General features: G+C 38.4%; 4 protein-coding genes across 11 annotated transcripts in view; 2 read left to right on the top strand and 2 right to left on the bottom strand.

The window, feature by feature from the left end:
• Nucleotides 1–140: 140 nt before the first annotated feature.
• On the top strand, nt 141–1,943 carry LOC105689435 (NTF2-related export protein). Its single transcript, XM_012406444.3, has 4 exons — nt 141–687; nt 1,076–1,162; nt 1,397–1,541; nt 1,626–1,943. The coding sequence occupies exons 1-4, from the start codon at nt 679–681 to the stop codon at nt 1,799–1,801; spliced, it is 417 nt and encodes a 138-aa protein (XP_012261867.1). The 5' UTR covers nt 141–678; the 3' UTR covers nt 1,802–1,943.
• Nucleotides 1,944–2,040: 97 nt separating this feature from the next.
• LOC105689434 (tyrosine-protein kinase Abl) lies at nt 2,041–11,634 on the bottom strand. 2 transcript variants are annotated; one of them, XM_012406443.2, is made up of 14 exons: nt 11,297–11,634; nt 10,705–10,861; nt 10,306–10,415; nt 9,806–10,104; nt 9,579–9,720; nt 9,334–9,464; nt 8,983–9,245; nt 8,722–8,893; nt 8,335–8,590; nt 8,035–8,169; nt 7,813–7,945; nt 7,605–7,711; nt 6,112–6,323; nt 2,041–5,825 (listed from the first exon to the last, which is right to left on the bottom strand). In XM_012406443.2, exons 1-14 carry the CDS (start codon nt 11,421–11,423, stop codon nt 3,639–3,641), a joined length of 4,431 nt encoding a protein of 1,476 aa, XP_012261866.2. In that variant the 5' UTR covers nt 11,424–11,634; the 3' UTR covers nt 2,041–3,638. The 2 variants fall into 2 exon arrangements, with proteins under 2 accessions (XP_012261866.2, XP_012261865.2); XM_012406442.3 differs by having other exon boundaries at nt 7,584–7,711.
• Nucleotides 11,635–11,648: 14 nt separating this feature from the next.
• Nucleotides 11,649–16,328, top strand: LOC105689297 (myosin-9-like). 2 transcript variants are annotated; one of them, XM_012406211.3, is made up of 13 exons: nt 11,649–11,790; nt 11,904–12,132; nt 12,223–12,486; nt 12,869–13,068; nt 13,182–13,286; nt 13,399–13,563; nt 13,650–13,898; nt 13,986–14,128; nt 14,203–14,349; nt 14,469–14,767; nt 14,839–15,003; nt 15,112–15,952; nt 16,211–16,328. In XM_012406211.3, exons 3-12 carry the CDS (start codon nt 12,387–12,389, stop codon nt 15,213–15,215), a joined length of 1,677 nt encoding a protein of 558 aa, XP_012261634.2. In that variant the 5' UTR covers nt 11,649–11,790; nt 11,904–12,132; nt 12,223–12,386; the 3' UTR covers nt 15,216–15,952; nt 16,211–16,328. The 2 variants fall into 2 exon arrangements, with proteins under 2 accessions (XP_012261634.2, XP_048507316.1); XM_048651359.1 differs by lacking the exon at nt 11,649–11,790 and having other exon boundaries at nt 11,931–12,132; nt 12,223–12,481.
• The window catches only part of LOC105689393 (protein furry), a 45,409-nt gene continuing 40,307 nt past the window's right edge, over nt 16,158–21,259 (bottom strand). For 4 of the 6 annotated variants that reach the window (XM_048651349.1, XM_048651348.1, XM_048651352.1 and 1 more), the window contains 13 exons: nt 20,735–21,249; nt 20,342–20,650; nt 20,055–20,223; nt 19,554–19,726; nt 19,391–19,465; nt 19,225–19,260; nt 18,570–18,743; nt 18,345–18,482; nt 18,054–18,235; nt 17,799–17,991; nt 17,462–17,719; nt 16,892–17,387; nt 16,158–16,813 (listed from right to left, as the gene is read on the bottom strand). In XM_048651349.1, coding sequence (XP_048507306.1) covers nt 16,659–16,813; nt 16,892–17,387; nt 17,462–17,719; nt 17,799–17,991; nt 18,054–18,235; nt 18,345–18,482; nt 18,570–18,743; nt 19,225–19,260; nt 19,391–19,465; nt 19,554–19,726; nt 20,055–20,223; nt 20,342–20,650; nt 20,735–21,249 — 2,873 coding nt within the window. In that variant the 3' untranslated portion in view covers nt 16,158–16,658. Of the gene's footprint in view, nt 16,814–16,891; nt 17,388–17,461; nt 17,720–17,798; nt 17,992–18,053; nt 18,236–18,344; nt 18,483–18,569; nt 18,744–19,224; nt 19,261–19,390; nt 19,466–19,553; nt 19,727–19,869; nt 19,940–20,054; nt 20,224–20,341; nt 20,651–20,734; nt 21,250–21,259 lie in introns of those variants that run through there. The other 2 variants (XM_048651350.1, XM_048651353.1) reach the window with 2 other exon arrangements.

The following is a 21,259-nucleotide window of genomic DNA, read 5'->3' on the forward strand; positions in this document are numbered from 1 at the left end:
TTCGAACGGTCGCATATCCTAATCGTGGACAGCAGTCCGATGCTCCGGCGTCTGGCGACGAACAGTCTAAAGTCTGCCGGGTGTCTTCAAATTTATCAAGTTTTCCAAATCTGAAATACTTGATACGAATCACCGACGACCTCTTTTTTCAGTATACGACGCTCTGCGTCAATCCGCGAGGCGCGAACGCAAAGCCACAAGCGATCAGCAAAGTTGCTGATCCGAGGATCCGAGTGCAGCTCGTGCCGCGCAAACGTCACGTTGGTGACGTTAGTGACGTTTCGCGTTATGGCGTTCGAGATATTTTATTGGCTAAAGGCCGAGCCAAAGCAGAAGTCGATGGCCGATGCACCAAGCACGGTTATAATCGGGTAATCACGGGTATGGGGGGGGGGGGGGGGGGGGAGACTGGAATTTTTTCATTGTCAATTTCTAATATTCTGCGTGCTCTTAATCTGAATATGCACTTGATTCAACGGATGCATTTCGATTGTTAGATCGTAGTGTACCGAATAAACTGACAATTTTTGTTCAACTATCTTGAACAATTTAGTAATAATACAATTATACGGAGGGAAGAAATTTTGTACTCTTATTTGCTCGTAAATATTAATCCAATGACGCACATGCGTGCACACGCATGTAATTGACAAGTACCTTACATCAACGATTTTGAAAATGGAGCAGGTAATGTTATTGTCGTTTGATTTGTTCAATCATTTCTTACCTAAGAATTACTCTACTTTGTGATCCAAGCGAACAACGCACCTGCCAGATGATGATCAAAAATATTTTTTATTTTCGACTGAGTTCTATCATGTAAACATCTCCACGCTGTATTGCATCATACGTCTCGACGGATTGTCGACGTAAAGTTATAGGTTATACGTGCAACGGGTACTGCTAAATAGATTTTGAAGTACTTGTGTTAGCTATTTATATTCTTCAATTTGAGTATTTAAGATCGCAATCTGTTGCATTCCGTGCTTTGTAAAAAATTTGAATACATCACGGCTAGAAAGATTGTTACTGCATCGCGTTGTGAGGTACAAATATATGTTTTCAATGATTTCAGGATATCAAAGCTAAAATCGACCTTGCCTGCAGAACGGCTGAAGAATTTACAAAATTGTATTACGAAAGCGTTGACAAACGAAGATACGTGAGTATAGTTCGTTGTTTTCTACTTCCACTGACCATAGAACCAATTTGATCAGGTTAATCAAATGAGATAGAGCTATTGATGTACGACGACGATTGATTAGTTGTACTTTTGTGAAATTCCTTCACAGTTTAAATTATGGACCTCTTTTGGGGTGCCTTATTGCTCCATAAAGAAAGAGCTTATTTCACCTCTGGATGCCACTAGAGTTGTACAAAACCCTTTTTATTGCAGATGATATCACGATTATACCTCGACACAGGAATATTAATTTGGAACGGTAATGGTATCGAAGGTAAAGATAACATACAAAAGTTTTGGATAGATCTGCCTGCCTCGGACCATTCAATCACAACTCTTGATGCACAACCCATCACTGGTAATTAACTTTCAAGAGTGATCGTAGGCAGATTTTGTTACGGGAGAAATAATATTAAACAAAATGCCATTACTTATTTTACAGGTCCGGTTGTGGCGAATCAACTAACATTTCTGGTAAAAGTTAGTGGTCAAGTCAAGTACCACGAAAAACCTTCAAAACCATTCAATCAGAATTTCCTCATCACGGCGGTGGGAGATAAATGGAAAATTGTTAGCGATTGCTTCAGAGCGCAAGAAGCCCTAGACAGTACTGCGTAGAAGTATGACATAGTATTTTGATCGATCACTGATATTAAATGGTGCTCGAAGATATTTCTGCAAGAAAGCACATTGAATAATAAACTCTGATAATTGTCTGTCCATGATTTATTTTTGCTACCAATAAAGTTAAAGAATCTTACGATGATCTTCGTCCTCCTCTTTCATTTAATCGTATTTTTTGTACAATTGCTATATATGCGTCAAATCCTGGAATTATAAATCAATAACGCTTATAATTTGGTATTTATTTTTATTCTCAATCTTATGTCAATGTATAAAGCATTATTAAAATTTTCTAAGTGTCTGTCGGTGGATCAGTTTGTTGGTCAATTTTTTTCAATTTTTTTTTTCACAGGGATAATTTTATGAAAAATTATAAAATAAATATAGGTATAAATAATGATAAATTTACTATAATACATATTATATAAAACATTGATTCTCATGTCTCTTTCAATAATACAATTTTTCTTCCAAATGTAGTTTCAATGACTTGGGAATATTATTTAAAAGTATATTTTTGAATAAGTTGAGCACAAGAATACTTCATGGTAGAAATGAAGAAAAAAAAGTTAAAAACAGATGGGGTAAGTTTATCACAGGTATAAATAATATGATTGAACTGGACTACCGAGTTGAAACCATCATTGTCATTAAAAAAAAAAAAAAAAACGCAACGGTATTAGATCAATTTATCATCACCCAGATTGCGCAATATAGGCAGTGTAATAAAACGCATAATGTCTTATAAATTTGAGACAATAATTCTCTTCATAATTTGGAAGAACATTAATTATTTTGTTTCTATTCCCCTGATGAAAATTGCAGCACATAACACTAAGATCCTGTATAATCATATTTAAACTGATTTTCAGATAATTAATATAGCCATTATACTTGTACAATTGTTCTATACAAATACAAAAGTGTTATATTGTCCCACGTTACACATAAAATGACTTAACAGTAACTTCCGTCTTTATAATCTAATCTCTACAATCTCGCATATAGTATTCTAAGCGATATTCATGTATGTGTATAAAAGTACATGTAAAATGGGATTGTGTACGATAGATAGGCAACTTAAGAATATAATTATTACCTAGCAGTATTCAATGGCTTTGGTCCGAATTATGCTTATTAACATCCCGTCTGTGTGTTTCCTAGATCTATCTACTAGAATGAGTGGTGGCCTTTCCAGGCGGTCACCATTAGTCGGCAGGGCTTGCATGCTGTGTATAAGATTCGGACCACACAGAATATGCCAACGCCACTCTCTCACACTCAGGTATGAATTTCAAAAATAATAATAATAATTTCAAATCGTATCTAAATAAATGGCGAAACAAATATATCTCATAAAAATAATTTCTCATTGGAGGGTCACTTGGATGAGTTAATTAATCACAACTGTATTAAAACACCAGGCGGAAGTAAATAGGAACGAATATAAATAGTGATTCATCTCAAATGCTGGATACGAAATTTATTATACTCAATCTTTCAATTTGGAATTTGGAGACATTTCCATTTCCTCATCTGAAGAAAAATACTTGGTATAAATGATTATGGATTGTTGTAAAATTATTATTCGTAAGACTTATTGACATTAGTTTTATTCGATGTCGCAAAAAACGCGATGTCTGCATACCAGGAGAAAAATTTGTCCACTTGGACCTTACTAGTGACTTAGATACGTCGTCAAGTCAATCAATTCAATAGCCTTCTCTTTTTTTTTTCTTTTCTTTCTCTTTGTTGACCTCACGAAAATGATGAATGAACCGCTGCAAGACATAGTTAAATGATGAATTTGATTTCTTTGCTATCAATATCTTTATCTTTGCACTGTGTTTACTACATCTTTTATTGTATTCTGAACTTCACTCAGAAGTCTTGAATTCTCAGTAACGTTTCTTGTACCAGCAGCTCTCAACTGCCTGGCTTGTAATTCTAGCCGACTGAGCAAGTCACGAAATTGAAACCTTGCTTGTGGCGCTATAACAATATCAGTTAGATTTGCACATTTGCCATGAAGGAGTCCAACTTTATCGGAAAGCTGCAGCCAATTGGCCATTACAATAGTAGGGTTACCTTTTAGATTAAGAATACTAGATTCAATTGTATTTGAAATCTCCATTACATTATGTTTCGTACCTTTTGTGTCGTTGGTTGGCTTGCACGTCTCTTCCTCCGACGGTAATGAAAATTTGTTGCAATTTGGAGTTGCGTAAATGGACGAACCAAAGTGTTTGCTAGTGGATACTAAAGGTTTGGGTGGTTTAGCGGGAACAACAGGTTTTTCGATGTCAAAGGATGCTGTGGGGGGCCAGACCCTTGGATCACCTTTACTCGTTGAACTTCGCGTGGAAGCTGCACTGTGATCCTCTGGCGAATCTTCACCGGGATCATCCAGTCTGCTGGCGCCCTTGCTGCTCAATTTCGGGCTAAGTGGTTGATTATCCCCGGAGGCTTCTTTATTTTCCCATAGTTTTTTCAAACTGCTAATACTTCCTGTACTCCGACGTTTGTCGTCCATTTGCTCGTCGACAGTTGAGTCTACAACAGAATCTGTTAATGTGCTACCTCCAAATTCATCGGAGCGCTTATTTTTGTCATCGGATTTGTCGGTGTTATCTACTTTTCTGAGCCTTGCTTTAAAATCGATAATTTGCCCCTCTGCAACTTCCTCTTTCTGAGTGTTACTTCTCTTATCAATTTTTTTCAGTTTAAAACCAACATTTCCAGAATTCAAAATTCCTTCCGTTACAGGGGAGGACACATGAACAGCGTCTTTATAACTCCCATATTTTTCGGTTGAACTACGCGAAGTTGTCAGTCTGTCATGTACGGCGCCTGGCGTTTCAATGTTTTTAGGAATAGTGCTTGCATATTCATTCTGTGGATTCTGTCTGCTGCTATCAATGCTAAAGCTAGCACACAGTTCAGAGAGTAATTGCGATGCCGGGTCTAATGGTGCAGATGTCGAGTTGTTTGAATTGTTTGTTTTTTTGGTTGGATTTCCGTATTTCATATCAGCACTCTGTTTTATTTCGTTGATTAATTTTAATTCCAACATTTCTTTCATCCCAGGCTTCGAAATGAAAGTATCAACGGTATCTGTATTTGTTGGTAGAGGTGGTGGAAGTGGCGGTGGGGGTGGTGCTTCTTCCGGAGGAGAAATCGGGCTAGCAGCGTCCAATTTCAAATTTGAAGGCTCCTTAGATTTGTATGTACTTTTCTTGTCTTCCCCGGATTTAGTGATGCTGGAGGCGACTTCGCCAGATGGTTCCCGGCGTCGTAGACTCACACCAAACCTTGAGCTAGCCTCCTTCACCGATGGTTCTGTATTCCTAACGTCATTGTTTCTCTCATCAGGATCTTCGTTGGAATCATCCTTAGATTTTCGCTCGCTGTTTGCCTTTCTCATCCCAATCGGAGATCCAGATATTTTGGTATACGAGGTATCACTGCTAGGAGATGCATTCACCGGAGGTAATAAATCGCACGGATTGGTGGGATTGAACAAATCACAAGGAGGCGGTGGCAAGTCTAGGGGTGGTGGAGGAAATTCCAAATCTGCAAGTGTCGGTTGAACCGCTCTCGAGGGACTGGCAGTTCTGAACGTGGATGTGTTTGGAGCTCGGAATGTCCGCAGGCTAATGTTTTCAGAATTATTTTTCCGAGCAGTGACTGCCCTGCTTCTTGGCGAACTTGGCGGTTGATAAGTGTTGACTACGCCGCTGGACGAGTTGCTTCGTGTCATTTGTGGCTGGTTACGTAAGTTATTTTGGCGTGGAGACAAAGAACGATGTTGCGGAGTGTCCAATGAATTCGCGATTTCATGTTGCTCGACAGAAGCAGACAGAGCAACCGGCGTAGATACTCCTTCCTGATTCGAGGGAATTCCACTCTGTCGAAGTGATTCCAAGTATGCTCCGATCCGCGCACCTTTTGGCAAAGTGCCGTAACGATTAATTGCCCTTTTAACATTTTGCACCTCCAGAGCTCCTACTTGCACTAGCTGAAACAGATTTGAAAAATTAGAGTTAACATCATACGCGAACGAGGCATTCAAGCAGTGCTGTATGCATTTACCATTCGTTACTCATACAGAGGAATGTCAAATATAACAAATACGGTATTTACATTAATTGAATTGCAATTATCGTCAGTTTAGATCGAGAAACAAATGAAAAATACACTCGAATGATGTTGTACTCCATTACCAATTTATGCTAAGTATCTTCTCACTAACGTAAATGAATTACTTCACTCGGTATACCTATGCCACGCAACATCTATTATACCTTCTGTGGTAGGGTGTCCTTAGATGGGTATGCTCGTGTTTTTATTTGTTTCTGATTGCTCTGTGCGTTGGTTAAGGGTTCTGGCGAGGTAGACGGCTGAGGAACATAATTATGCTCGGCCGTTCCCTGTGATCCATCTCCGTCATCGTCTGCTTCGCAACCTCCTGTGGTAATTGACTGTGTAGCCATTGTCACAAGATCTCGTGTGATACCTGAGTTGTCATTCAATAAAATAAATGAGGTATATACTGTACATTGGGAATGACGGCGATGTTTGGGTAAAGCTAGATTTTATGAAAGGGATCCAACATCTGATAACCCCTATGCATGAGCCGTGAATTTAAAGATGAATGAATTGATCTGTTCAAATGTGAGAACGAAAAATTGATTTCATTTATGGGTTTTGCAATGTGTAATCATTTTCTTCACAAATTACATTATGACATATGCATTGCGATTGGTAAATTCATATAACACTGCTTGATATTCATGAGCAAACGGCTCTTTGTAAATGTGTTTACGACGGAAAATAAAGAACAAATTGAATATCCGCTAGGGATGCAGAAGAGAAACAAAGAAGAAAAAAACTGGACATAACAAAATGATGATTCAACAAACTAGATTTCAGATATCATTGGATTAGACAGGAAATAATTTGATTTATAATTTATAAACCAATGCCTGCAAGGTCGAGTTATTACGCATGTTATATTCCAGGCGCAAAAAATTTGGGGAAAGCGATAATTTGCCATAGTTAACAGTAGAATATTGCTTCTTGCAGAGAGAAATGAAACACCTTATAATATATTTTATGCCTAGCAAATATCTCATTTAATAATCACTGTGGAAAAAGTGTACAAAGTACCGCAAAGGTATTTGATTATTCATATTTTATATAAAGTCCCAAAAGCTTTAGAACATTCAAAGAGTCGAGTATCATAACATGGTACCTACAATGAAAGATGCACGATTCATGATTGATGATCCGACGATTAAATGGATGATTATATTTTTACAAGAATGAACATTGGAATACGCTTGATAAACAGAAAATGATTGAATTCCACTGAGAATAGGTGTGTCAATTTAGGCTTGTTTCGTACATACATGGATAGAAAGCAATGTTTGTACCTCTAGGCCAAAATTATTGTTATTGTTAATGACATGCAATCTTACTCGTTATCTAAATATTACAGAGATACAGTACGAGTGTTTCGTATTATCGTTTTAAATATACGGCGCTTTGCAACGTTCAGTGGGTTGTATAAATATCTTGAGAAAGTTTATAATTTTCTCACTTGAAGTTATTCTCGTTACTAAATTTTCCAAGCAGGATCCATCTAATGTTAATTCATATCTGCTGAGTGGAATGCCGAATAGGTAATTTTGAATTATGCGAAACAATACTAGAGCAGCAATTAAAGCAGAACAGCGTGCATACATCTTTATGCTTAATTATTGTAATGGAATACCTTCAAAAATCTTATCAATACCATTTAGATCTGTGCCATCATCGAGCGTGAGCGTTCCCATATCTGCATTGTGTTGGTCTTGTTCTTGATACGCCGAATCACGAAAAGAACTACAGGATGACAGCAGGCTGTAACAATGAATCGAATCGGTGGGTTTTCAAAGTCATCGACAAAAGGTAATTACTTGTGTCAAATTCAATAACCAATAACAAAAGTACGATCTACATACCTGGTGCGTTTCGGTGGCGCCGGAGCCTGTTTTCCTTTTTTGTTAGTAGAACGACGCATTTGTACAATATTGCTATTACTTTTGCTCGATAACCCTCCCATGAACGTGCTCAATTTATTGACCGACGCGCTGTCTGAAATAAAAAAATGATTCACGTCGATCACATTCCAGTATGATAGGAGTTTTTAACTTGTGATGATACAATGAACATGAGGAATTTACCTTGAATCAAACTGGTAGAAGATAATTGGTCAGTCACAAGAACCAGTCCATGAATGTTGCCGGTACTTCCAGTCTGAGATTTTTTGTACGAAAGTAACGGGATCTCACCTCCTCCCTGCAGCTGCTTTTCTACCTCTAAATAAAGTCATACCATTAATTTACCCCACTGTATTATCAATGATTTGAGAATAATTAGTCAAATTAATAGAATTTCGACTCTGTCGTCACTGAGTTCAAGCTAGTTTTGTTCATTTAATAAGATGAATTAGAATTATTATTTCTATATTGTGCTATCGTTACCCTCTGTAATGCTAGACTCCTGAAACATATTCTCTAGGGAATGATGTATTTCTTTGAAAGAGGGGCGCTCCGAAGTAGACCACTTCCAGCACTGCCTCATGAGGTCATATACTTTGGGTGGACAGCCAGGTGGGCATTCCATGCGATAGCCTTTTTCTAGCATGTGATAAACGTCAGTCAAGTCAACACCTGGGTACGGAGACATTCCATACGTTGCTATTTCCCATAGCAATATACCAAAGGCCCACACATCGGACTGTTCGAAAGTAAAATCATTTGAATGTTTAATAATCAATATTGGCAGGTATTTTAGATCCAGTAAACTATAGGTTCGATTAGGTTAGGCATGTTCTATTCATTTTATAAAAATAAATTATATTCTTTTACTTTTGTTGAGAACTTGTTATAAGCAAGTCCTTCGGGAGCAGTCCATTTTATTGGAAACTTGGCACCCGCATGTGCTGTATAAGTATCGTCTCTCATGAGTCGAGCTAAGCCAAAATCTGCTACCTTCACCAGGTGATTTTCTCCAACTAAGCAGTTACGTGCTGCTAAGTCCCTAGTTTTTGAGAATTCAACCGATCATTCATGTTTAAAATTATAATAGTTCATGGATAAATTCCAAAGAAGTAGTAGTTAGAATTTTACCTGTGGATGAAATTTCTACTCTCCAAGTAGCTCATACCGCTTGCTATTTGCGTAGCCATATGCATCAGAACAACGGCGTTAATTTGGTGTTTGCTTTCATTACGTAGATAATCGAGTAAGTTTCCCTTGCTCATAAATTCGGTAATTATATAAAATGGTGGCTCTCTGGTACATACACCTAACAGTTGTACCAAATTTCGATGCTTCATCTCCTTCATTATTGCTGCTTCTTCTAAAAAGTCTTTCAACGCCATTGTGTCCTCCTGTGAAAAAGCACAAGTAGGCCAGTATTAAGTATCAGAGCAATAGAAAAAATGGTCTAAATCAGTGATACGGAGATATCGCTCTCACCTTTAGCGTTTTTACAGCTACTGTCATGTTATATCGTTTCCATAAAGCTTCATACACATCGCCGTATTGCCCCCCACCTAATTTATGTTTCATTACTATATCTGTTCGATTTATTTCCCATTCATCAGGTTCTAAAAAAGATCACAAGTGAGGATTAAATTCGATCCAATGTCAGATATTTATAGATACATTTCGCACGGTACTTGATACTCGAAGGAAAATAAGTCTATGCTTTTGCATCTTACCTGGGCTAAGAGGAAATACAGTAGGTTTGTTATGCTTTGGGGCGGGATAGAGTAACTGAGTGATCAAACCATCGGCCAACATGGAATGATGGTGAACTAGCTCAGCCAATGTATTAAATTTACTTTCTGTTGTTACGAACATCTAAAACAGTAGGTCGTTTTTAGATTTGCACGCAACATTATCAGGTTGGGGAGATGTATGCTGTGCCTCTCCAATAGTTACTGACCTTTCCTTCGCTGTCTTCATTTATTCTATAATGATAGACACGCCCCTCGTATCTCAATGAGATACTGCGTTGCCCAGGACTGCTTTCAGATTCTCTAACTAGAAAACTTCCATTTATACCCGAACTAAGTAAATACTCTGCCGCATTTCTTGATATCCGCCCGTGATACCAAGAGTGCTTTTCCAGTGAGTTCACTGGGGTTACGTAATTAGAAGGAACCCAACCAATTTGGCCAGTACTGGAGTGAGCTTCGCACCACTCTCCACTCTTGTTATAACTCGATATTCGAACTTGTTCCCCTATACGAATAGATAAATAATGGTAACATCGCATACTGGTTGAACTTGACATCTGATTTTGTCTGTTAGACTGTGATTTAAATTTTAGCCCTCAAATATCATCTGATGATTTTGAATTGTGCTGTTTGTTGGAAGAAATAGAGGCAAAACTTACAGTGCTCAAATGGTTTCTGATAACACATGACATTTACAAAATCGTACCTTTTTTGAGGCTCAGTTGATTTTCACCACCAGCTTGGAAGTCGTACAATGCGACAAATAGTTGTGGATCATCTTCTTCCTGGGCCAATAGATTTTCTTTGCTTGTCCATCTATAATCGACAAGTGAAGTGAAAAGTTTTCCAAAAAAATGCTATCAACATGTGACTTGCTATTGGCAGTTTTTATCTATTAGATGAGATTGACGACTATTTTATGAACTAAGAAATCGACTGAAATCTAATCGTTCAAAACTTCAACCGTTGCATAATGCATGTTACAGAAAATGGCACATAGAACCAAAATCTTTGTCGCCAGTTTAAAATAGTGTATAGATAAGACACACAACTAATAATATTTTAAGCACATGAAAATATAGGTATAATTTTTTGGTTTTGCTACCGATTTGCAGTTTCGAGAAGTCCAGCACTGGAGATGCTACTGTGTTGCTGTAGACTTGAAGATTGCTGTGAAATTGATTGAGAACTTGAACCGCTCGGTGGATCTCCTTCGGGTAAAGCTGGTATATGAGGAAGAGGTCTGCTCTGCAACAGTGCCTCTGAAAAATGCAAGACAGCTTCATAAGGTTATTAATTTTAGGATCTGTAATTGTAGCGATTGAAGTGACTCGGTAGGGATGGTTCAGGAAAGAAGTAGCAACTAATTCTTGAACATTTCTTTGTATCACGCATGAGAAACATAGCAGGTAACTAGTATAATAACTCCCTATAACATCAACAACAGACGGAGGGGTCAGCCAAATATGTTATGATAGGTGATCGACGTATTAACAGAATGGATCTTTATTCAGCAAACGAGAAGAGAATTCGAAAGAGATGAGAAAATAAAAAGGCAAAAGGAAAGAAGAAATACGCGTACAAAAGTTGTATTGGTTTTTGTTGGTCTTGCAGAAATGCTTGAACGAGAGTGAGAAGGGAAATAATGAAAAAAAGGGAGGGGTGGTGTTTCCGAATAAAGATAGGTCTAATTTTACCGCTGTGTTCCGTAAATATGTTCGATCCAATAAGCCGGGATTCCTTCGAGTTTCGCGGCTGTTTCCTAGCTTGTCGTACAGCAGACCCGGTGGGAATCACTCTGTCTTTAGTCTGTTGAGCACCCATAGTTCTTCGATTAACATGCCCTTATATTCAGCCCCGGCTGCAAGTACGCCGAGGTCAACCGCTTCGCACATCAACCTCCGACACTATATTTTACTTTTACATCATACGGATGGTTGGTATATTGGTTTAAATATTGAATCACCACGACACACACCTCCCCATTTACATTCTTATGTGTCAATTTGATATCACACTGTTCGCCATATTTGACAGGTTTTGACGTCGATTATTTAGTTTGGCAGTGCATTAATGTGGGGCAGCACGGTAAGGAGAAGGGAGCACAGTGGTGCAACTTCAATCTGCAGCCTTATGTCCGATGTTTTGAATGAGAATTTTGATCAATGACATCTCATACCTTCTCTAGACGGTAATAATTTTGTCAACAACCAACCGATCGATGCATTTTTTTGGAATTCACCCCAAACACATGGTAGAGAAACGATCGAACTGATGTTAAAAAAATAATAGTTTTTATCCTAGCATTCCCACCCCACTGCTACTTCGATTTCCAATCATTGCAATAGAATAGTGAAGGTAGGTAGGAACTTGGTGAGAACATCGACTTCTGAACATCGAAAATGAAGCTCGAAATCGAACTCTACTACTGAAACCACTTGAAACAGTGTACCGAAACAGTGGTTTGAATTTTTCAAATGTTCCTTCGTGATCGAATTAATCTGCTGCAGGGACAACAAAAAGCCTAGTTTGGGTACGTGATAAGAGATAAATGGATACCGTTCACTGCATTGTATTTATTTATTTATTTATTTATTTATTTATTTTTTTTGTTTTTCCTTAGGTATTCAATCGTTGGATTGAATTTTCTCCAAACGTCTGAATTCAGACAGCTTCAATCGTGAGAGATGTCTTCTTGCTGACTTTTTTCTGGTTACAGCCGTCGTAGAATTGCTACAAGTGCTGTATTTTTGAGAAACAGTTTTAATTTTTTCTATTAAAATCAAAATGATGAACGCTAAGAACGTCAAAATCCATGGAATGAAAGACGAAAGGTGGACGATTAGAGACAAGCTCCATCAATATCGAGGGATTCTTAAGTTGTACGGTGAATAAAAATCAATATTTTTACTTCTTCATTCTTTCGAAACCCGCGGCACAGGCTCGCTTGGACATTATTTGATATACCTTATCCATTTAATCTGTAATCTATTACATTTCAAAATGTATAATTACTACAATATGGATAATAGTACAACCTGCGAAAAATTGGCGGTTGAATTGAACCAATATAGCGATTTGAAAATTTTTGATTTCACCTAAGATCAATTTTCTCCAGGCGGGTAATAAAAGTATTTTATGCTACAAGTGGAGTAGGTGGTAAATTAAAAAACCGTAATGAGTTTTTAAAGAATGAGCCGCATGTGGGTATATTTTCTATAATCTTCAACATGAGGCACGAGAAGAACTTTTTCCTTCCCTAATTTTAGCTCGTGAAAAAAAGCTACAAGTTATCAACGCTGGTAGAATAAAAAAAAAAGTCTCGAGGGATCTGAAAATCCTCACTAAGGATGTTCAAAATTATCGAGAAATTATACACGATTCTATCGATGGCAACAAAAGACGTCTCAGGACAATCTTACAACATCACAGAGATTACCAATTGGCTTTTCAAAATATGCCGCCTGATGTACGTTATGAATTTTTTAATTTTTGGAGTTTTCAATGAAAGTTTTGATTTCACGACCATCCCTGCATTTCACTATCTACTTTATCGTATCATTTCATTTTCCTTCATTCCAGGATGCGTACGAAGCTATTTATCAACGTAACGACGTGAATCGTAGGCAGTTGGACAAATTATATTATCTTAAAAAAAAAAAGATGAAAGAATTCTTCGACCTGAAGGTGCGGCTGCTTCATTAAGTTTTTTTTTCAATCCGCTTTTTTTCCTCCACCTAACGCGTCGTACAGTTGATATGAAATCGGTACCCCATGATTACTATTCATGAAATTACAGCTGGAATGTGCGCTACTTAGAGATAAATATGAACGTGAAAAGGAATATATTCCAGATTATGGTCATCAGCAACTAACTAACCAATATCAACATTCTATGGCGAAACAAAGTGCGGCTGCAGCAATTAGACGCACTTACGAGAACATATTGACCATTTTAAAAAAGGTGAAGTGCTTGCCGATCAGCGATATTAGCAGGATATTCATTTTTTAACTAATTCAGTAAACAGTTAAGATTTCTTTCGATTACAGGATGCAAAATACTTCAACGCTGTTCTTGACGCTTTAGTAGAGGATCGAAAATCACAGTGTAAAGTGTTGATAAAAGTAACTGAAATGGGTCAACTTGCAACTGAAAATTTAGACGATACAAGAACAAGATATAAAAATCTAGAGCGCGACGTACGCGTGAATATGAAGGAAAGGGAAAGAACGCTAAACATCGTTAGATTTCAAGTCGACGATCTATGGGCGTATCTTCAATCCCTCGTTAGAACAGAGGTTGCTATTATTTTTGTGAATTTATAAATTTCAAAAAATTTGAAATCGAAGGCCACCGCAATTACATTATTTGTATCCGTTCGATAGAGCGAAATGAATCTCAACGAGTTGACCGACAACGAAGCGAACAGTGAAAACGATCTTCAAAGGGAGATTAAAGACCTGGAAAAGGTATTCGAAAACATAAAGGAATCGATGCTCGTTCGTTCTTACGAAGAAATATTCCCGAGGTCTCGTTTCTTTCCCTGCTATTGATTTTTCTCTTCCCGTAATTTTCTTATGTCATTTGATAATGAAAAATCAGGTTTGAAGAGCAAATGCGACAAAAATCACGTCTTATAACGCAGTTTAATCACAATATAAGAGACCGGGACGGATTTCTTAATAAAAAATATCACGCAACACTGATTCTCGCCACTCTCGAGCACAGCATGATATCCACTACGGCGCAGTAAGTTGATTGCAAAAAAAAAAAAACAATTTAAGCGAAAGAGGGAACAAAAAAGAGAAAATGCATTTATAAAAAATTGCGCTTTTTTATTATCTCGTTCATCGGATGAATATTCACAGATACAAAGCAGAGAAAAAAAAGATGCTGGAAGAGTTAGAGGCGCAAAGAAAGCGAGAAATTGATATGAAAAATATGAGAAAAGTTCGTGGAGAATTATTAATGAACATAAGAGCTGCGTTACAGAATATGAACGAAATGTTAACCTGCGTACAGTCAAAAAGTATGAAAAGTAAAGGACAAAAGGGTGATGCGGTGGAGGAGAAAAAAGAGAAGGTATCGGAGGAACAGCAACGGGAAGCTCAAGAACAATCGGATGAAACTGCAGACGAACCGCAAATGGTAAAAACTGAGACAAATGGTGAGTACATAATTTAAACAAGAAAAAGGTAAAACTCTCCTGACCTTAATGATCATTTTCGATTTCATCAGGTTTGGCCTTACTCTCTCAAGTCAGTCACAAGGTAGCCATGATTTCTGGTGCTGGGGGTCCAGAACTTGACAAGGATCGAAAAGAAAGGGCGAAGGATATGTACCAGACTTACATCTCGGAGTATAAATCGAAGCTCAAATACGGAAAAGAACCAGAAATTACTGGTTAGTTCAAGTCGTTCGGTCCATTTTTACATCCCTCCTTCAACGAATATTGGAAAATCTCCTTGAACCTCTCTAAAAATAACTAGTAATTTTTCCGAAATTTTTAAGGCTTCTTCGTGGAACATGAAGTAATAGATACGTCGGTTTTGAGCCGGACTGACGTGAAGCTGCGGAGCAGACAAATCGTAGAAGCGAATCTCAAGCCTGAATGAATAATTAATGCTTCAAACGCTGCAGTCAATGTATAATGATGATTAATAAAAGATTTACTTCAACAGAATGAAAGTCAAATTATCGGTTTGAAAATATGAGACAATATTTTATCTAAAGATGTCCGAATGTAGAAAGTTCAAGCTCCAATTTGGTTCAAATCTCGTTCATCTAAGTGCATTTTTCAGAAAGTTATGAGCGTTTGAAGGATGATCACTTTCGCGCAGGTGTCGGGGGTCATGTTGTCATGCTCTGACCCAAAGCACCCTTGAGTGCATTGATGAATGAGATGCACCAGCCAATCAGCGTTTACTACGAATACCCCTTCTACTACGCGTAGTACTACGAATCATACTACGAGTAGTACCATTGACAAATAGATTACCTATCTACTCTCAATCGTTGTACCGTTGTCGTACTATTTCGTATACCTGCCTATTCTCAACATATTCTCAACGTTCGTACTAGGTTAGTTCGATTATGCGCAGGCGCGAGAGGGACCGAATTTGTAGTTTTCGTGATTTGTTATCTCTGAAAATAATCTGACAATCACCCATTTTTAGTTCTGAAATAAAAGAATGAAGCTATAGTGCAATTTAGAAATAAAAGAATGGAGGTATCCAAATTGGAAATAAATTTTTGTGATCAAAATTCGAATATTAATGGATTTCGTAGTTTTTCGAGAACTAAGCACTCACATCAGCGAATGTCAACCTTAGAGTGAAGTACCATTACCAAGGTGAGCTTTGAAAATTGCGATGATGGATTGTAAAAATATTTATTTAGAAATTGAAAAAAGTTGGTCTAGCCGTTAATTTCGCACTGTTTGATGTATTGTATTTTGTGCCACGGAATTGAAACCTGCAATATGAATTGATTCGGCTACAAAATCGATCGAATGATCACCAATTTATCACTCTGAAAAGTAAAAAATTCAAGATAGATTTATCTTCATCAAGGTCATGTATCTTTATTTCATTTGCAATTCATTTTACAGGTAATGTTCTTATCAAGATCTCATCAGAATCTCGCAACCTACTACCGGTAGCCAGTTGTACGTAAGTACAGTCTTGAATGATAGATCTTTTCTGTGCGATAGCCACCAAGTATTCACAGTAATGATATGTCATATCTATTTACAGAATTCATTAATTGATTTAAACTCCTTCATTTTGGTAATCTAATTGTTCTGATGCCCTGCGAGAATATTATACCTAGTGTCGCAAATCGCAAACACCAGGGAGGCTTGTTCAAATCCATAATGAATTGAAATCCACATTAACTGTAACGTAGAATTAGAGTAATTTTATTGATCACAATAAAAAGAGGTGCGCGAATGATGTAGTACATACATAATGCGACAACATAACATTTGAATGTGAATTGCGATGGATATTTATCTACTCCAACGTATTTTAAATTAAAATAATATAGCTAATTGGCAGTCAGTTTTGTGGATTAGAGTGCTCAGTCTGTGCCCTTGCTGCCTTGGCCGACACTTCTAGTCCTGTGATAGCAGCTAACACTTGAAATAGACTTTCCATAAGCTTATTAAATACATCTGTCAATTCCCTTTCGGTTCGTGTTACCACAAAGACATCTGGAAAAAAATAAAACGAATTTGCTCTGGCTTGTCACGACCCTCAAAGAACTGCGAAATTTTCATTTCCATATTTACCGGTTCTGTCTTGACTCAAATGTCTACAGTACATATTGACCGCAGTCGTTACATCGTCGTCATCGTGAAAAGGATCTGTAGGCCATTGAACTCTGTGAAGTCTCACGGCTTCGAGAGCAGCAGACCATCGTGCTGATCTGAGTAATTCAGCTACTCTAGCAGCTTCTTCTACCGAAGCGATCCCAGGTGATGGACTCGGTGTGGGTGTGGGAGTGCCTCGTTCACTTTCCGTACTTTCCTCGAGAGCCCTGCTTAGTGCTATCTTAATCGAAGCTACCTCTATTGACATGTCATAGAGTTGAATTGGGACGTTGTTGGCGGCTGTAGTCAGGGCACAAAGCATTTTGTTCGAAGCTTCTATGAGAAGCAAAAGTTGAAAGTGCAACTTATACAGAGCTCTTCCTAGGTCTAATAGTATCTCTTCTAACCCTGTTTCTCCAGCATGACTCTCACCGAGCATATTCAGCTTGCTCGTTGCTTTCACAGCTTCTAGAAACTAGACGGGAAACAGAAGTTTAGCACAGTCCGGAGCCAGCAATAGAATGTTTGTTAAAAACGAATTATCGGTACCTCTGTCGCATGATCCTTCCGATCAAGGAAAGTTTCCAAGTGTTCTTGAATCTCCAGCATTCCAAAACGTAGAGATTCACTCAGTCTTTGGTTAGCAAAAATACTGGTTGAAAACCAAACTAACGGCGGTTCAGCCTTGGAGCTTAGTAGTTCGGCATGACTAGACAAATGAGATCCGAGCTGAGCCGAGGCTGGAGTGCTAGTGTTCAGTAGAGCTGTTGCCTCACGCGTTAAGCCAACAGATTTGCTGCTTACATCCTGCAATAATATCAATGAGGTGGCGTTTGATTTGAAACTTTTTAGAGACTGGTATTTTCGTCAGAATTATGTTGCTCACTCGTAAAATTCTTCCTAATAGTTGGAAGAAATCTAAGCTGTTATAGGGAGATTGAGTCGTTAGAGTTTGAATTTGTTGTCTCCATATTTCCTCGGCATCATCTCTGACAACTTGTCTGAATGGCATCAACGATGAGAGATTTGGTGATGCATTGCAAGGCGTTACATCTCCCAAATCGCCTGCGCTTGATCCTCTGGAATCGAGCAAAGTCTATGAGTGAGATTCCTATTTGATATATTAAAAATAGAAACTTACGAGGTATCCGATCTCGTCGATGAGTCATGCCTTGTGCGTCCTTGAATCAGAGATAGCGAGGACGGCGGAAACATACCGGGCATCGAGGCGACTTCTTGACCTGCACCAGGTCCCCCGGGTGATTCGTCTAACGGAGACTCTGAACCTACCTCATCGTCCGATGACTCTTCCAGCACACCTCGCTAGAATTTACAGAGAACATTCGTTTCAGATCCCAAAAGTTTGTGTCGCAATGTTGGTATGAAACCATGTTGATAAAACTTACTGGACAAAATACAAAATGATACTCACCCTCGTAGTATGTTTGCTAGAAGATGGCGTTCTTTCGCTAAGACTTTCCTCTAGCAGTTTCAAGCTCGGTTCTCTCTCTTCTCCTTCACTGAGAGGCCTTCGTCTTACACCCCAATTGAAGTTGTCTGTACTTTCACCCTAGAAAATGAAAGTAAATAGTTTTGCGAATGGGTCTACAGCAAATTTAATTTATATATTAAAACATGTCGAACATTTCAACATTACCTCGACACTTTCGCTCTCATATTCAAGGAAATCGAAGTCCTTAAAGACTCCAAATTGTTCGTCATCCCTCCGAGATCCTCCGCTCAAATCATTGTTTGCTCCCGAGACCTCTTCTGTCGAAGATGCCATCGAAGACTGCCTCTCCATTAGGTCCGAACTTTGACTGAATATCACCTAGTATGCAACACGCACAATGAGAACAACATACTATTGGTTGACAGATGTTACCTTGGGCGCAAAAAAACTAACGTAATATGTTTATTACTAACAATGAAACTTGAATGTGACAGACTTGTTATTCCAATTTGAGAAGCAGCAAAATGTACGAGATAGTGGTTATAGATTACGCACACAACACACGATGTGACAAATCCTACATTGTGTTTAATTCACACAGCCCATTCGTGCATTTCAGAATGGCAATTTCCGTGGATATCGTGGAATGAAAATAAACGATAATTAGGACTGGCCAGACATAAACCATGATAAAAATCAAATGCAAATCCGAGATCAGGATATGAAAGTGAAATTGATAGAATAAAATATGGACAAGAGTGAAATAAAGAAAGATATGAAAAGGTTTGCAGTGAAAAAGCTGGAGGATAATTTTGTGGATTTGTGATAGCGATGCATCAGTTTTCTATGGAAATTTTACCTTGCTGTATAATGTCATTGAGCTAATATGTTCATCCTAGAAATGGGGAGATAAGCAATCAGTTAATTAGACACGTTGACAAGTCAGGGATGGAAAAAATGTGAGACAATGCTTCGAGTTATGTGTGATGAAAAATCAAATCACTGTTATTGGTTTGAAAACTCACCGATGGGCTCTTAGGTAGTCCGACCCGCTGTCCGCAAGTTGTCAACAAATTCACCAAGCATTCCCTCACTCGTCCCTGTAGGTTGAATCATAAGAGGTGAATGTTGACCGTAAACAAATTTTCAATGCCCTTGGAATATCAATCTTGAACAATCAATAATTACCTGAGACATCCACGGTCGTTTCCAGCCAGCAATTGCGCTGCTATCAGCTGGCGAAAGAGACAGAGAGCGACGTGGTGATGTCACTGATTTGTCTTCCCCAATTTGACGTATTAGCCAACATCTACCAATTACCGGTGTCTGGGATAGATCGAAAGTAAAGTCCATAGTTCTCCCTGAATTAATACAGCATCGGAGCGATTAATGAAACACTTAAATTGTACACGATTGGGGATCTGTGACCACTAGTTGGAGAGAGGAAATGTTGTTACTATTTTAAAAGTGAAATCAATGCAGCCTACCAATGAAAAAGCGCACCTTACAATAAGCAAATAAACTTTATTCTTTGATAGAATCTAGTTTATCATTATTATTATTTTTGTCACAACCTGAGTGTTAGTTTGAAGATGCATGCAATCAGTGCCGTCGGAGGGGTGAAACAAACAAAATAATCGTTCGATTACAATAGAAGTTAGGAATTACAACTTGACGTAAATCACATACCAGGTAGTTCCTTTTTCGTAAAAATTTCAGTATCCGTGAAACTGGGGTGCGGCGAAACAAGTGATGATTCCCATGACGAGCCATGGAGTGATATAGGCGGTGCAACAAGAGTTGACGATCTCGTTACAACGAGTTTCAGTATCTTCAGAGCTTCTTTCCAATGCGTGCCCTGAAATTACAATTAAAAAAGCCTCCATTTCTGTAGTTAGATCAATAAGATCAACTTTGATTCAAGGTTTACGAACGTCAATTTCCATTGCACGTAACTTGATCAGGAGTTAGATTACCTCGACATATTTAGAAATTACTCTCAAGAGCTCTGTGTTGATGGGCTGTGCAGCCTGAGAAGCGAGATCGACGTAGTGGAGCATGCAGTGTATGATGCTGAGAACTGGTAATGCGACACTAGCTGGCCCTTTTTCGAGTACTTCTATCAGAAATGCGAGCATGTTGAAACTGAGATGAGCGTAAGTGTCGTACAGATATTTAACGACACATTTTGTCCATTGAAAACTTTCCTTGCTGAAAGTACGACGACTATACAGTGTCATCACCGTTCCCAAGTTCTCCAATTTTTTACCTTTCTCAGAACTTACCTGAAAAAAGAGTTGTAATGAAGTGGGTCGAGAAATAGACGCAATGTTTTGAATCGAGATATTGAAAAGCATATCGCGTCTTACTTGTGCAATATTTTCGGCACTTCTGATGCACAACTCGTTGGCATCCTCATAATTTAAAAGCATGTACGGCAGTAATGAGACTACATTCATTGGAAATGCCAAACTCTGCGTTGGATCAACGACTGGCAGATCGAGCAAAGGAGTGAATTGTGATAATAAGGTGACCACTGGTTCATAAGTATTAGGGCTAGTACACCCCTTTAGCAATAACGCATGAACACCTGGAAAAGAGTTCCATCTCAATTGTTGCTGCAGCTTCTCCACTTTGTCTCTAGCATCTGGACGATCTAGTGGTAATCTATGCAGCACCCTGCTCAGGAGTCTCAGAGCAAGGAGGAATTCGTGTTCGTAATCGGATTCCAAAAGGGATACAGAGAGCCAGAATAACTGCGCCAATATGGTCATTTTGTCATCTTGAGTTGCTGAATCGCCCAAAAGTTTTAAAGACTGCGCCGATCTGGATCTCGAGAGATTGGAATTTGGATATTTGTTGCAACCAGTTCGATTTTCCAGCTCTATAAAAAT

The sequence above is a fragment of the Athalia rosae genome, chromosome 2 (assembly GCF_917208135.1).
Source record: "Athalia rosae chromosome 2, iyAthRosa1.1, whole genome shotgun sequence".
Taxonomy (NCBI): Eukaryota; Metazoa; Arthropoda; class Insecta; order Hymenoptera; family Athaliidae; genus Athalia; species Athalia rosae.

Coding starts and splice junctions, on each gene's coding strand:
- LOC105689297 (XM_012406211.3), top strand. CDS start 12,387: ATGATGAACGCTAAGAACGTCAAAATCCATGGAATGAAAGACGAAAGG. Junction 13,287..13,398: donor AAGAATTCTTCGACCTGAAG/GTGCGGCTGCTT, acceptor ATGAAATTACAG/CTGGAATGTGCGCTACTTAG. Junction 14,129..14,202: donor TACGAAGAAATATTCCCGAG/GTCTCGTTTCTT, acceptor ATGAAAAATCAG/GTTTGAAGAGCAAATGCGAC.
- LOC105689435 (XM_012406444.3), top strand. Junction 1,163..1,396: donor GCGTTGACAAACGAAGATAC/GTGAGTATAGTT, acceptor TTTTTATTGCAG/ATGATATCACGATTATACCT. Junction 1,542..1,625: donor TGATGCACAACCCATCACTG/GTAATTAACTTT, acceptor CTTATTTTACAG/GTCCGGTTGTGGCGAATCAA.
- LOC105689434 (XM_012406442.3), bottom strand. CDS start 11,423: ATGGGTGCTCAACAGACTAAAGACAGAGTGATTCCCACCGGGTCTGCT. Junction 7,946..8,034: donor TTCTACCAGTTTGATTCAAG/GTAAATTCCTCA, acceptor TTTTTATTTCAG/ACAGCGCGTCGGTCAATAAA. Junction 7,712..7,812: donor GCGCCACCGAAACGCACCAG/GTATGTAGATCG, acceptor TCATTGTTACAG/CCTGCTGTCATCCTGTAGTT.